General features: G+C 38.7%; 1 protein-coding gene across 1 annotated transcript in view; it reads right to left on the reverse strand.

The window, feature by feature from the left end:
* LOC145769626 (dynein axonemal heavy chain 8-like) overlaps positions 1 to 15,732 on the reverse strand; it is a 60,422-nt gene that overhangs the window by 22,493 nt on the left and 22,197 nt on the right. Inside the window, exons 13-40 of the mRNA XM_082581296.1 lie at positions 13,354 to 13,566; positions 11,845 to 12,135; positions 11,481 to 11,633; positions 10,930 to 11,099; positions 10,341 to 10,460; positions 9,981 to 10,154; positions 9,674 to 9,874; positions 9,234 to 9,423; positions 8,903 to 9,051; positions 8,406 to 8,574; positions 8,084 to 8,264; positions 7,786 to 7,907; positions 6,458 to 6,633; positions 5,830 to 6,063; positions 5,535 to 5,707; positions 4,543 to 4,719; positions 4,366 to 4,456; positions 4,138 to 4,208; positions 3,854 to 3,936; positions 3,477 to 3,640; positions 2,911 to 3,013; positions 2,639 to 2,743; positions 2,329 to 2,490; positions 1,760 to 1,984; positions 1,408 to 1,580; positions 1,103 to 1,281; positions 838 to 1,025; positions 236 to 322 (exon numbers count right to left, since the gene is read on the reverse strand). Of these exons, the coding sequence (XP_082437422.1) occupies positions 236 to 322; positions 838 to 1,025; positions 1,103 to 1,281; positions 1,408 to 1,580; positions 1,760 to 1,984; positions 2,329 to 2,490; positions 2,639 to 2,743; positions 2,911 to 3,013; positions 3,477 to 3,640; positions 3,854 to 3,936; positions 4,138 to 4,208; positions 4,366 to 4,456; positions 4,543 to 4,719; positions 5,535 to 5,707; positions 5,830 to 6,063; positions 6,458 to 6,633; positions 7,786 to 7,907; positions 8,084 to 8,264; positions 8,406 to 8,574; positions 8,903 to 9,051; positions 9,234 to 9,423; positions 9,674 to 9,874; positions 9,981 to 10,154; positions 10,341 to 10,460; positions 10,930 to 11,099; positions 11,481 to 11,633; positions 11,845 to 12,135; positions 13,354 to 13,566 (4,524 nt within the window). The remainder of the gene's footprint in view (positions 1 to 235; positions 323 to 837; positions 1,026 to 1,102; positions 1,282 to 1,407; positions 1,581 to 1,759; positions 1,985 to 2,328; positions 2,491 to 2,638; positions 2,744 to 2,910; positions 3,014 to 3,476; positions 3,641 to 3,853; positions 3,937 to 4,137; positions 4,209 to 4,365; positions 4,457 to 4,542; positions 4,720 to 5,534; positions 5,708 to 5,829; positions 6,064 to 6,457; positions 6,634 to 7,785; positions 7,908 to 8,083; positions 8,265 to 8,405; positions 8,575 to 8,902; positions 9,052 to 9,233; positions 9,424 to 9,673; positions 9,875 to 9,980; positions 10,155 to 10,340; positions 10,461 to 10,929; positions 11,100 to 11,480; positions 11,634 to 11,844; positions 12,136 to 13,353; positions 13,567 to 15,732) is intronic.

The raw sequence follows: 15,732 nt of genomic DNA on the forward strand, positions 1-15,732 counted from the left end.
ATACTTACAGTAGCCTACGTGCTTTATTTTTCCCAATTTTATCAAACTTATTCTAGGTTGATAACTCCACATTTCATAGAAGGATAGTTTCTTCTCTGATAACACATTGTAACTTTGTTTCAAACAAAGTCTTATAATCTATTTATCACTGTTGGGAATTTATTTTTATATTTTTGCCCTAACTCGATAAATGGCTTGAATTGTACAAACAACTGTGCTGGCCATGGGTCTATACCTGCCTATCCGGAACCATCATAGCAACGGAACGGAACTGAACCTTCAAGTTCTCAGGTAGTTCCTGACGGCCAGCGTAGCCGGGATTCTGCAAGGCAATTGAACAAAGTCATGCACGAGCGCGTTCACAACCGGGCGACGAAATTGATTACGGTTACACTATGGTAGTGAAGTGGTAACTTGAAGCAACAAAATTAATTTCAACTCTGCTTCTCGCGTGTTCTTAATGTATGCAGAAGACCCGGTGCTAAACAAAAGTGACTTTCCCACAATTATTCAAGTTGTTATGATAGGTGTTATCTTTTGCGGTACTCAATGCTTAGAAGTGATACTCAATCTTAACCTGCAGTCTAAGGACCTGTGGAGATCTGTGAGAAGTTTTAAGAAGTTCGTGAATGCAAAGATTTTAGGAAAAAGAGTAAGAATTAAACACTACAATAATTCATATACGTAAGAGTAAACTTGGAATTTTTTTACTCAGAGTTAGCCTACTTTTTTTAAAGTTTACAAGTCATCAAACCTGATCATTCTTTGAAAGAAGTCTGTGACTACAAAACGGATGAAAACAGCTGGTCTAGCACTTGTCACTTGCACTAGGCTCACCATGGTGATGAAAAGACCAAATTCTGGATTCAGAGTCACGTTGTCGCCATCGGTGAAGATGAAGTTAGACTTACGTTCCTTCTTGGAATTAAGGACAATGTAAATCTGTTGGGCGGCAACTGACAACACAGGAAGGTCGATACGATTGAACTCATCGAAACAGCCCCAGGAACCAGACTGGGCCAAACCTGAACAACAACACTTCGATTGACATCTCGAGCCACAGACTACCGTATTAAGCTTGGTTAAAAAACACAGGACTTACCTTTGTAGATCCTTCCAAGGCCTCTGAAGTCCATTTGATCAGAACAATTGAAGACGACCACGTATTTACCGAGCGCTTTCCCCATGTCTTTGACCGTTTCGGTCTTGCCAGTTCCGGCTGGTCCAGCAGGAGCGCCACCCATACTCATGCCTAGAGCCTGGCCCAGAGTAATGTAGCATCTAAACGTAGAGAAAGCGTTCACCTTGAAGTTGAATAAAAAATCAGCAATCTACGTATTCCTTAATACTACGATTAGCAACAATAAAATTTTATAAAGTTTGTTTTGATGTTTGACACACTGATACCTGTCTGTGAGTGGAGTGATCACAAGACGATCGGTACAACCTAGGAACTCGTTCTGGTAAATGAAATCCACGTCAGTGATGCTGACTATGCACTTGTCTGTGTCGTTGTTGAAGTAAAAGCGAGATTGTTTCAACCACTCGAAGTCAAGCGGGGTTTTGATGTGCATGCGAACCTACAGGCAGTAAAATGGAATATTGAATCATTTAAATGTCAATCAACGTCAGAAGCTAAAAACAACTCGTTAAATGATAATGCGCAATGTAATCTAATCAGACCTTTATAAAAATGTCCAGCAATGAATTTCTTTCAAGTTGATCCTTTTCATAAAACGACTTTTTCCGATTGACTTACCAGGTCGTTGAATATATCTCGCTGATGGACATGGATCGTAATAAGCGTCTCAAACTTGATGCGATCGAACTTGGAGAGCTCCTTCGTAGTGACCGCGATGAGAGCGTTGAGGAGATCCAGAAACTTCTGATTGGTAATCCCCATGACTTTCTTGTCGTGTCGCGCGTTGACGAGAGCCTCCTCAGAATCTCTGGTCCACATCATTTGCAAACCAAGAAGGCCAACCTGGATTAGTTAATTACGTTTATTTTGTATTAATTTAAGGCTGTCACGAAAGAATCACGTATTAATACAGTATTCTCCGCTTTATAAATCCACTTCTGGACTGGACAAGTTTGGGCTTATGAGCGTGAACTATTATCTTTGAGTAAAGCAGCGTAAATACTTTAGCCTTGTAAACTTCACAGTTTAAAAATAATAATGATAATAATTTGTACTATTCATCCAAAGACAATTTGTGAAGCGCCAAACTGAATAATTAAAGCAAACTCTTTGCTTTCAGAAAAGTGTGGGCGTAAGCGAAACTGAACAGAAGCTGTTTCAAACAATGTTATAATGATCGAGCAAACCTGAGCGGGAGCAGTTTCGAGGAAGGGGTGAAGTTGAAACGAAGGATCAGACAGATGAATAGCTGAAAATCTGATCACAGAGTGAAGTGAAGCTTGCTGCTCACGGAGTAGATCGCCAAGCCATATCTCGACATTGCCTTTGGCTATCACTGGCTTTTCCAGCTGGAAAAGCAAAATTTTTCTGATTGACCTGTTCTTTTAAGGTGTTAAAAATGTTATTAACTTTTATCTCTCCAAGTGCATCCAACTGTACTGTATTTACATAAAAAATTGAAATCTGAAATAAAAAACATAGCCTTTGGAGCATTACCATGATAGTTTCTCCTTCCTTAGATATGACAGACAACATCTTGTCGTAATCTTTTTCATGAAACTCGACCCTGCTGACGTTCTCGAATATTCCAAGGAGGTGACTCTGTAAGAGAAGATTTCGTTTCCATCACAGTCAAACAATCTGTGTGACTCCCACCAAAGGGTTTGAATGAAAACACACGAATTCTATGAAACTCAAAAATCAAATGTGTTTCATGGCACAGCGATCTTTGAGATTAGGTGAATCTTTTATCCCGAAGCTGTTCTGACCTGGATGGAATGGGAATCACTGGCTTGTCCAAGGATTTCGAGCAGAGCTGGATCAGAGATGAAGAAGAATCGAGGAAATACCAAACGCTTTTGCTCTAAATATCTGCATAGCAATGCCACAACAAAGATGAAAAATATACAATAATTGCTGATACAGCAGACAAAACTGCAAGAAAATCCATAAAATTACACTAAACAACAACATTGTTCAAGTGCTGATACAACAAGCAGATAGATGTAAAATAGGGTGGGCCTATAGGGTGCAAAGGAGTAAAGCTTTAAAAGCATAGCCAGAGTACATTACTTCTTTACAGAATAATCTTATATACATACGTACGTCGTAAATACATTTCTTCATATAAATGTTTTTATTAAAATGCCTTGGGAAGTGGATTTTCTACAGTTTTGTTCGATTCAATGCCTTGCAATCACATGCGAGTCAGGAAAACCGTCAGGCAGTTTAAGAAATCTTACAATCTCAGATGTATTTAGTTAATCTTGCAAACCAACAAGTAATGCTCACGTAACAAATGTGGTAATATTTTATTAGCATACAGGACACCAACCCAGTCAAAGACTTTTGGCATTGTTCTAGCTGATCTAGCAGGTGGGGTAGGAGCTGTCCAAGTGTTTCGTCGCCAACACAACACTGCACAACGTTGAGAGTCTCATGTGCCCGAGTCATAATCTTCACCCACGATTTGTCAATATTCGAAAACCGCTTTGCTTCCTGAAATTTATTCCACAAACCGGAATATTAGCGAGATTGCACTTTACGCTGGTGATGTATTCTATGGTCTGTGCTTTATATTCTATTCCCTAGTTGATTTACAACTTTTAAGACAACATGGGTTGAAAGTATTCTTCATAATTTGCGTGTTCAGTCTTAATGTCTCGTACAAGTTGTGGCCTGTATGAAGATGTATGAATAATTTGATCGTACTTTCGGCAACTGCTTGGCAATATCTCCTCCAACGAAAACAGCTTCCAAGTACACCCACAAGTTCTGAACAATCAGCCAGTTCTCTGCAAAATGCAGCAAAATATTCTATAGTGACGTACGTATCAACAATGCTGCGATATGGTGCTGCGGTAACTCTTAGTCAAATTACTGCTAACAAATTGGTGTGCTTTCGTGTAGCCATCACCCTATAGTGCATCTTTACACATAGCCTACTATTACGTAAGCATAAGCATAGCTTGATGTAGATTGTAAACCGTACGTACCAATAATATCTGATGTGTTGGATAGCTTTTGAATCCAAAGCTGAATTTGAGACTTAAAAGGTGCATTGTATCTAAGAAAATAAATTGTGTCATTGCTAAGCTAAAAAGAATAATTTTGTATATTGTTTGATGAAGCGGAGAAAATGTTATTATAATATTAGCAAGATTAATATAACAAGTGCAAGGCAGTTATGCAAAAATGCGATAGTACAAATAATACAAACAAACCTGTTACTGAGCAAAGAACTGAGAACCATCAAACTGTCTTCAAGCATAGAAACTATATCAGATGTATCCTGGCCTTTGAGCAACAGTTCGCCTAAAATTTACACAAGAATCTTGTTGGGTTATGCACTCCTGCAAATATGAATCGATTATACAGGTACCCAAATAATGAATTCTAACCTCTCGACTTAAAGTGGGAAAAGCTGAGAGAATTTGCGCTCCATTCAGCTATCACCGCGTTCAATTTGGCCTCGATGTCTTTCTCTTTGACTGCACTGATGCAGATGTCTTCAATGTCTTCCTTGTATTTGAGAAGAGGAGCTCCCATGATGTTGCGCAGTTGAAAATTTTCGTTCTCTGCAACATTGATGCTGGTTTTTTGTCGTATCAAAAACTAGAAAGCTAGATAAAGATTTAGACAAAATAGACGTAAAGACAAGTAAGCTAATGTTTTAGGCTACTGTGTGATGTGCAGTCTAACCATAGAAATAGCTCAACACCTGCTCTCCTGGGCCACATTGAAACGGGCTTTTGCCTGAGGATGGGTTTCTTTTATGTCTGGTTTTCTTTCTCCATCCTATTATTATTATTATTATGACTGCTCATCCACATCAATGTTGGAACTGGCAAATTCAATCCACAACACTTTTCATTAGGCTGTCATTCATTACTACATGTGTGCTTCTCTGTGTTTTTGTTTTATTTTTTGCTATTTGTTTTTTTTTGGGGGTTTTGTGGCCGTGCTAACTACTGATATATAGCCTACTACATAATTTTTCATTCAGGCACGTTTTAAACCTTTCAAGGTTTTGCCACCTTTTCCCGTTCGTTAACGTGCTGGTAGGTTTATATCGATTTTTGTAGTTAGTATCTTTTTCGTCCCGGACGCGTTAATGACAAAAAATAAAATGATTGATTGATTGTGTTTACCCTTCATGTGTATTTTTAAGTGTCTTACCAAAGACACAGGCGCGTGCTCGAGTGGTGTCGAACCGATGTCGTACAAGGGATCCTACCATTTGGCGTTTCAGCCGATGCTGGTTATAAACTAAACTAAGTTTATCTTATCACGAAACAATTAAAAAAAAATCATGTCAGAGTGACACGAAAGGTCTACACGGGAAGAATATCTGCTGAGATTTGAAAGTTAAAATGTGAGTTTTTCCTCCTACCAATATCGAACGCATATCCGCTCAGGTTTTCAATGCGCTCCCAATGTCGGTGCTTCATAGCTTTGTCCGCCATCAACTCCAGCAAAGGACAAGTTTCGTTGAAATCGTCAATTTTCTTCTTGAGGTCATTGAATGCCTGCCATTCCTTCAGACCTTTCGGAAGTTTACGACATCTGACGAAAAATGAACCGTTTTACAACGAAATAAAAATCACAAAACACCACCAACAAAGTGGTATACCTGTTTGAAAGTTGCCAAAAACTGATTACAAAGATGCACTATTCACATAACACACCTATTTTGAAACTCCAAAAGCTCTTGGTTTATTTTATCGATGTCAACTTCAGTCCACAAAATGTCGTAGTAACCGTTGATCGACTTCATGACTGCGTTGTAGAGACCGTACAACTTCTGCAGCAAGTTGAGCTCTTTCTTAGTTCGCTGCAGATTGGGATAGTCTGTGACTTGCAAGCCAAATAGCTCCTCGCCTGCGTTGTAGGTTTGATACTTTCGCCACAAGTCATCGAACCTGTGCAAAATTAAACAAGTTATGATATTCATAACTATAATAGCAGAAAGGCAGTAAAATAAATTTCAAACTGGGCAAGAAAAAGATACCAATCTCCAGAAGTGCGTGCGTGGTTGAGCGTGAAAGTTCGAAGTTTGCATGTAGCCTAGTAATATCTTTTCATGAAATCAGTCAATAGAAATCGTTGACTTATACTTGAATGCTACTTATTATGGTATAATAGCTTCAAAGATTATAACTAAAATTAGCCTACAGTGAAATGGCTGAGAGAATAAAACGCTTGCTGTAACTTTTCAACCACGAAACGTCGGTCACAAAAATACACAACCATGGTCACGAAAAGACAATCTTTGCTTTCGTGCTTAGATATACATTTAACAAATTGTCTTGATACCTGCTCTGATAGACCTGAAGTCTGTCACTGGCTTCAGTCGGGGAAATACCTTCAGCCATCGGACCTCTCAGGTCATAAGAGTCTTGAAAGTTCGTCGAGTCGTAGTGAAACTTTTCAACTTTGCTGATGAGGTCAGCACGAAACTCGGGCTGCACGGTCACCAATTTGTCTTGAATCTAAATGTAAAACAGGTCAAGACCGCTTGTTGAGTCAAGTGAACGCTTGAAATATTGCGAATCTGTAATGCGAGGACACAATGACGATGGGTAGACCTATGTCTGTAAAAATGCACCAGACGGGATGACTAAGCAATATTGGACAAAGCTTTTCTGACGTGGACCTTGCCACAATCTGTTGTGAACTTTGAATGCCATTAAATTCACGCAAAAAAGAAGATATGCAATTATTACGATGTTTCTTTTTCCTTGTTGTCTATACCGACTATATGTGGACTTAATGAATATAATTTGTGCGGTACAGCATTTGTTGTAAACCACTAAAAAAATTATAAGATTCACTCAGAATCTAGTACACCATATTCCAAACAAGATCAAGCACTTTTCAAGTTCACATCACAAATATATACTGTAGCTTACATCAACATCTTGACATGCAGATGTAATCTATCTTATGCCAAATCGTAGCTCGAAAACATAAAGAAAGATTGTGGTATTAGGAGTGTAGTAGCAAACTATGAGGATTCGCAGCGGATTAACAACTTGTAACAGTCCAGGCGATTTATCACTGTGAAGGCCCAGGATCAAACTACTTTTTCTTGCGGTAGTGACCAGTCAGCATTTTGCAAAAGCAAATGACATATTTACAATGAAGAGAATATATTTCAAAATTAAGCCAACCCACACATAGCCTACCATTCAAAGTGCCGTGTCTCTACCTGATTAATTGAAAACGTAATTTACGAATCTCTTACAAGTCAGCAGTTGTGAACTGAGCAAATAGCAGTTGAGCAAATGACAACTGAGCTAGCAACATTTCAGCAAATAATGACACTGAGCAAACCGAAACTTGGCTTGTCACAAGTCAGAAAATTGAGTTTGGCAAGCGATGACCAAGCTAGAGCTGAGCAAGCAAATCTCATTTGCTGACTAACAAGACAGTAGCTGAAATGTACTTGCTGAGTTTTAGCACTTGCTGAACTGTCACATGTCGAGTGGACCGACGACCTAATTTACGACTACACTAAAATCCGCAACACAGAATAGTTAATCTCTGTGCATAGCCCAGCTGACAAGCATCACTGCAGAAAGTTCAATGATTTCTCACTTGTCTGTGTTTTCATTATTCACAGATGACTTTTTCATACTAACCACATTAGCTTGGAAGAGCAGCTTATCCCAGTTGTATCTCAGCGTGTCGACTTTGTTTATTTCCTCGTAATTGACTTGCACGTCAAACTTCTGCATGATACCATAAGCCTCCTCGACCGGTCCTGCAATGACCAGCAAAGAGGAAACTTTCTTAACACTGGACATTGGACAAAAGCAGATAAACATCCATAAAAAAGTTTTTAACGTTTGTATCAAAAAGTTGCACTGGCGTTTACGGTGAAAGTGTTTAACTCGATCATTATATAGAAGTGTATTTTACATTCTACAAGAAACGAACCAAGAGTGAAGTCGATTCTTGTAAACTCTGCTTTGATGCAATCGAGTGCACGCATGGCTTCCCGTATGTCATCGAGGTCTTTGATTGGGCGAGTCAGCCGCTTGGCGTACTCGCTGATAAACTCATACAATTGCTCCATCTTGCTGCGGTACTCGGCGTTAAGGCACTTGCAAAGACTCACCTGGCAAAATATGGAATGATAAATGATTTATTTCCTGAAAAAAGTCAAACAAAATTGAAATAAAAGTAATAAAACCGACTAAAAGAACAGTCTGCAACAGAATGTAATTGTTTGAGGCCAATCAGAATTAAAAATAAATACCTTCCAAGCTTTTGTTTCCACTACAAGAGATGATTTAATGTTTTCAGAAACAAGCAAAAGGGGGCCGACACCTATTGAAATTGGAAGATGTTCGATTCGTTGATTCACCTCCTCGTATCGCATTATCTCGGCACGGAATTCGGTGAGGAGCGGATTTGTTGACATGAACCTGTGAGTGCGATCACATAATCGCACAGTTTGATAAAGAGTGTCATATCAGCTCGGCCAGAGACAAGGCAACATATTTCAATGCGATTACTAATATGCTAATAATGCGCCTTGTGGAAAAAAATAAATTCACAATATCATAAGCAGATAGACAAACACTGTATTGCTAATGGGATTGCATATTATTAGCTATATTACAAAAAAAAACTAACTAATAGAACAAATTCAACAGAAATTTTGAAGCAAGTCATAATGCGCAAGTCTGTATAAAAACATTTTCCGTTGCGCAATGTCAACTTAGGCGTTGCGCAATGTCAACTTATACTGACTCTTTCACTTTTGCATCTCGTTCTTCTTCCCACAGCATTTGGAAGCTACTGAACTGTTGAAGATGGCTAGCTACCGGTTCCCGCATGCTATTCATTCCACTGGCAAGCATCATGACTAGTTTGGTGATGTCTTTGTGTTCTGATATCGACTGCACATTGAAGACGAAAAAATAAAAGCACAGAAATGAGCACTGGCATGTAAGCTCTTCACACGCATTTCAGGCATGAATGTGACCAAGCTGAGTAGCTGGGATACGAACTCGCTATAAATTTTGAGAAGGTGTACAAGTTTAAACAGAGACAATTTTACAAAACCAAAGCGGCATCCTACCTTGTAATGGTTCTGAAGCTTCTCAGCGGGCACGGAAACAGTGGCGATGTTGGCATGACTGGGCTGCCTCTTGGTATCGCTGTGTTTGAACTGGCGATTGCCGCCGGTATGTTCCTCGGCTTCATTGGTCTGTTCGAAGTCTTGATGTTGGCTCCAACAGTAGACTTGTTTACTCACATCCACAATGCATCTGCAATTCAAGACAAAACAGCTCCTTATTATCACGGCAGTTTGGTATTTTCATTTTCCAAACAACCACCTGGCAGTTAAGCGTGCAAATATTATAATAACACATTCATTCGACTTTGTTGTTCATCTAATGCCTACAACTTTCTTTGTACGTTCAGGCAATTTCACTTAGTATAGTCGCAATTGGGTATGAGTGTAAAAATAGTAACATTAGCTTATAAGACATGTGAATTACAGAAACACAATCAAACCTGACAGCCTCGTTTATAGCAGACTGGCATTCTTCAAGGTTTGGCTTCAACTCCACTGTTGGAATCGCCAGCTCTATGTTGACTTGCAACAAAGGCGACATCCCTTCGCGTGTCAGCAGAGTGGTTCCAGTTGGTACCTGGCCGCCCGATTGGTCGTTCTGCGCAAGTCGCTGGCTGTACGAAGACTTTGGATAGAAGACCCTATTGTTGAAGAGAAAACAGTTCACAGAATGGAATTATATCAACTTCTTGAGCATCACAGTATTATAGTTTCTGCACGCTTAAGAGCACAGAGCAATAAGCACACCTTCTCTTTATGAGATCTAGAGAATGTCTTGTGCATTTGAGCAACGCTTCAAGAGTTCGGGTCTTGAAATAATCCACTAGTTCTTCGCACTCAACCATAAACGCATCGTCTTCAGTGAAGTCGATACTGTCTTTGTACTTTGTTCTTGACGCTGCAGATGAGTCCATATTGAATCTAAATGTTATGGACACAAGAAGTCAATATAAGTCTATAGATAACATCGACGCAACACCATGGCATTGTTAAGCTTTTACTTCTCATGAAATTGATGAAAAACAATCGTGGCTAAAGGAATAAATCGATCTGTTTTTACATACAAAAAATATGACCACTTAAACCTTCAATGCACGAGTAACTCACACAAAATCTGCCCGGCCAGAGTGCTTTGAAAACACTTTGATGAGATCCAGCACAGCTGTTTTCACATGCTGACTTTTTCTGTTCAAGTACTTTGCCATGTTCTCGCAATGTTCTTTTGCGCTGCCAAAATTTTAACAAGATTTATTGTGCAAACTGAGAAAGCAAGCAAATTTGTATGCCATCATCAACGTTTTGGGTGTTTATGATGGCAAAACGACGAAAAGACAAAATTCAGACATGGACCAGACTCAATTTGGCGACACTGCGCGAGTTAGTTCAATATCACCACTCTTGAAAACAAACATTTAAATGCCCATGTTGATGAGCAATCTGCTGCAAACGAAAATAGCGACTGATGATGACCATCATCAACCGATCATGCCACTGCTGGCAGATGACCTCCACTTGTGTTTCCACACCATTGTATCTTTTATTGTTCTCATCAAAGTAATACCAATCTTTTCTCCCGTTTACCTTACTTTTCTTCCAAACACCAAACTTGTTTATATCACGTCGTAACAAAATGTCTTAAAGGTTGAAATTCATCCAAAAAAATATTGTAAGATATAAATGCACGTCTACGTTATACCAGGATAGGAACTTGGTCAAATTGTACGTCGACTCATCGTCGAAGTTTATCAAGGAAGTGGTGGTGATGGCATGCAGCATGTCGTCGATGCGAGCTTCCTTCAAGTCATTCACTTCACGGATGACTCGCTTCAACTGACCGAGCACCTTCTCAACGTTGTGAAAGTACAGCTGGTGTGAAGGCAAGGCATTTATCAAAGTTACTTCACTTCAACATAACGTTACTTCAGTAACGAACTGAATAACAAGTAATACTGCGCAGATAAAAACGACGAATGCAAATTTCACTATAGATTTCATTGAAACATTTTTTGTTGCAATACGATATAGTGGAGCACCAGATTCAAGCATTTTCACCAAGGGTTCTCGACTGTGGCTGTAATGCCTCTCCAAGCATATGCTACGTCTCTTAAAGAAGATAAATATAATACGGTGTTGTAAAACATAGCTTGTACTAAAGGCATGGCCTTTGACCCGGCTGATTAAGTAAATACATATTCAGAGAGATGACTGGAAGTTAATGAGAGAAAAACAAGAAGATCAAGTTTTTACCTTGTGGTTGAGAGAGCTCCATGTAGTGAATATAAGGCCGTGTCTGATGGCACGATCAACTTGCTTGATGTGGGGCTTCATTAGAGGTTGCATGATTGTTGGAATGCTTTCCTTTGCGTTGTCATAATCACTCATCAATGTTTCAAGAGTTTCCTGGCAAAGAAACATTTGCATTTAATAAAATGTACCTTTTGAAAATATTTTAAAAGTTCAAATGGATTTCGATCAATTCAACCAAAACTTGCATCGCTTAGTCTAACTCTAATCCATTTGAAGTCTGAAACCATGCAATGGCAATGACTTTCGCTTTCAGTGGAAGTTTTCTCTAAAACTGTGAAGATTTGCCAAGAGCATTTTGACATACTTTAGTGTGCTTGAGGTCGTCAATCTTTCTTAGAAGATTCGTGGCCACTTCTGGGACTTCCAAATCCATTCTAATCATGCAAGTTGCCTCTCGTACCATGGCTGGAATCTGCGGGTCGTAGTTTATATACAGTAGCTTGGTTTCTGGATGTCGGACAAGCAAGGTTGCTTGCAAAGCGTATTTAATGTTGTCTGTTTCACGACACCACGCTCGGTAATAGAGCACTTCAAATTCCATCAATATCTTGCCCATTCTGTTGTAATTCTTCACCAACATCTTTCCTTCTTTATCCTGAACAAAATGTCAACACTAACTTTAATAAGAGGGTTTTCTTGGGCTACAGCTAGACTATACCAACAATTAAATCCCCACTAAAGTTTACTAAAGTTGCAAAATCATACAAAGTAATCTACTTATAAGTAAACCATGCCTACTTAAAGTAGGAATAGATAGACCAATATACTGGTATACTATATTCCTTTTACGATCAACATTAATAATGATCATTAGTTACGGAGGTCGGATATTTGCAGCGGCGGAGAACAAGCATTTTAACCTGGGATTCATTTGCAACACAAGGGAAAATATTTATTTGAAGATTGTGAACAAAACGTCGTGGTCTTATGAGACTCTGGGGTCGAGGGTTTATTTTTATCACTCCAGATTCACGATGTTCCAAACTACACTGGAAGGCTACTAGAACAGTCAGTCTTTGGTTTCATCGTCCAGGTCGCGCAGACCTTCCGTTCCACACCATTGTCACAATTCCTTCGAGTTCTTACACGTAAAGAGACTTTGGAAAGGTTGATGGCATAGTTTATTAGGATATCAACCGCTAAATAGTCAAATAAACGGTGAAATAGTTCTAGTTGTGAGAAACTAGATGAAAATTCGTAAACTGACGAATGGTTCACCACTTCCAGCACATAAAGAAATTAAATTCTGAACAGCAAACATCTTCGTCAATTTTAAAACAAATATACACTACTACGTGCAACAGCTACTTTACGATTGGCAATAACTTCCATATTTTACAATCTATTCAATATCGGCTGGAACTCTGAAATCGTTTTCAATATACTTTTCATTACAACTTCTAATCCTTGTCATACACAACTCTAATAATAATAAAGATCAATGATGCGGCTATTTATAACAGTTTACTTGAACCAGAATCTTCCAGAGACTAGGCTAATATTACATCACAAAAGTTCATTCTTCTGGTCAATAAGTCAAAGAAGTTTCCAGAATGTCACGTACACAGAAACTTTCTAGAAGCAGATTTCACAATAACAGATTGAGTAACTAAAGGTTACTATCGGTTGGTAATCGTCAAAACACCACAACACAATTACACAACAAATAGTGCACCTATTCTAAAACAAAAATGTAGCCTTCTGCGGAACTAGGCATATTGATTGTGACATCCGTTAGGTGGCTTAAAGATGGTACAACGGATGTGAACAAAACTATTACCCTTAATTTGCCGTGAACACTGCATCCTCATACCTTAAGCAGTTCTGGAGCATTCTCTTGAAAAACCTCCATTGGTTCTTGGATCTTCCTGAATAGTTGTCGAGACCACATGATCTTACCAGCAATGGGAGGCATGTCCCGAGGTATTGATGGGTCATCGCGAAACTTTTGGTAGAGCCGCTTGATCTCTTCTATTTCTTGAGTAAACGTGTGCAGTATCACACCATATTTGTCCCTGATATCGCTCTGTTTATTTAAAAAAAATGGTATGTTTTAATAATATTAAAGAAAACTTGATAGCCTGTTGTAGAAATGAAACTGAGACTACCCATACAAAATACAACTCATTTGAAACCATGAGTAGATCTTAGGGTGTTTCAAAATTTCACCACTTTTAAATTTCAAAACGAGTACCTTTTTTTCTGATGGAGTTTTGGCCGCTGATTACAAATCTGGCATTACTTTTTCATTATGACGTCATCTTGAGGGTGCCCCACGCGATTTTTCACGAGTTTTCGCGTTTTTTCAATATCTCGAAAACTACTTGGGCTAGACGTATGGAATTTGTATCAAATGATGCAGAATATACGATTTCCTATCTATACTTAAGAGAGTTTAAAGTCGTATCTGCTTTAGAAAAAAAGTAATTTGAGAAAAACACTTTTTTATTGTTTTTATATCCATATCTATAATCTTCGAGCTATATGACTATTACAATTGTGGCGCCATTTGCAGAATGGGTTCAAATTTAAAAAGCGTTTCTACTTTTAAATTTGATTTTATAACCTGTAGTCGTTTTAAGTCAATATTATACAATTAATACCATATTAAGTAAAATACACCGCAATATTATAAAAAAATATTAGCAACTAAAGAGCCTAGATAGATTGGCCAGGAAAAATCACATGCTAAAAAAATTCCACTGACATAAACAATCGCGAGTAGTATAATCAGGAATAAAAGAGCATACAGTATATCCCACTCAGCTGTATCTTAACCAAAACAACAAACTATATACTAACATAACACTAAAATTATTTTCAACGTTCATGATGGTCGTCTGCTAATTACAAAGAAACGCGCGGAAGCGAGCATCTGTCTTTCCTGCTTGTGATGGGTTATCGATAATCCTGTTGTTAACGACACCTTTTAATTTCCCAATCATCCTTTGCGTCGCTCTGTTGTTGTTCTCAATTTTTTTCCAAAATGTCTCCGGAACATCGCAACACATCATACAAGGAGCAGTTTTGCTCTTTGCGGTAAAAAAGTTTCGAAGTCCGGCTTTGCGATCTCGCAGTAAACTTCTGGCATCTACTGATTGCGGAAACGCTACTGTTTTTACAGCTTCAACGGAATAAGGTGGTACTTCAGAGAAAACGCTTAATGAGATGTTTATTGGTGTCAGCCATTGCAGAGCATGGTCGTAAAAGTACTTCAAAGCGACATATGCAAGTTCTGAATCGAGGTCTCTGTACGCAAGTAAAATATTTCGTTGCACAATCATGATACCCGGGCCTTCAGCAGCGGAAGGCATTAGGTGAATAAGCAAAAACGAAGGTAGATAGACTGAAACTATGTAAGATACCAATCTAGTAAGTTTTTCTTTTTGGTTACCATCCAGTTTACAGACGTTGAAAATCAACAGACGAAGATATCCGCTTGCTGTTGTAATCCATCGGGCATGGCATGTCGGCTCTTGCTTGTAAACCAAAAGATTTCTCATCTTTTCTGGAACATACATTACAAGGTAACAAGCCAAAGCAAGTAAACACACGTGATCGTTCCTAAACGAATGGTCGTTACTGCCATTTTCTATTTGACTAGAGAACCATTCTGCTTTCTTTCTCAAATGCAGAGCGGCTAATCCTGTGATAGGAACGCTAAGTTTAACTCTGTCAACAATGTGACTCAAATCAGGCTTCTTGATTTCACTAAAGTGATTCATCAGTGCTCCATCTTGCATTGCTCCAGGTCCCTTCTTTTGCCCTTCGATTTTTGAGATGACATGAGTGAAATATATTTGATTAACATGAAATATGCATTCCAATGTGTGGATGCCTCGACCATGCCGTTCCATGAAGAAATCGGCCAGGCGCTTATTTATACCAGATTTTTCCCTGTGTTTAATGCAGTAGTATCTGACATAACTGAATATATTTTACTCAAAGTATCCTCACAAATTTGCTCGGTAACACAGTTAAAAATGGTCTGAGAAGTTACCGAAATTCCTTCCAAAAAAGTTTTCACAGCTATAACTTTTTCACACTTGACTCCTGTATCCACAAATTGTCCCAAAAAGATGTCCCTGTCCATTTTGTTTATAATTTTTCCATCATAGCATAATTGAATTGCTTTAGCATGTTTCAGCTCTTCCTCACATTGATTTAAAGCTTCAAGTCGACACTGCTCGCG

This window comes from Aplidium turbinatum, chromosome 4 (assembly GCF_918807975.1).
Source record: "Aplidium turbinatum chromosome 4, kaAplTurb1.1, whole genome shotgun sequence".
In the NCBI taxonomy this organism is placed as follows: Eukaryota; Metazoa; Chordata; class Ascidiacea; order Aplousobranchia; family Polyclinidae; genus Aplidium; species Aplidium turbinatum.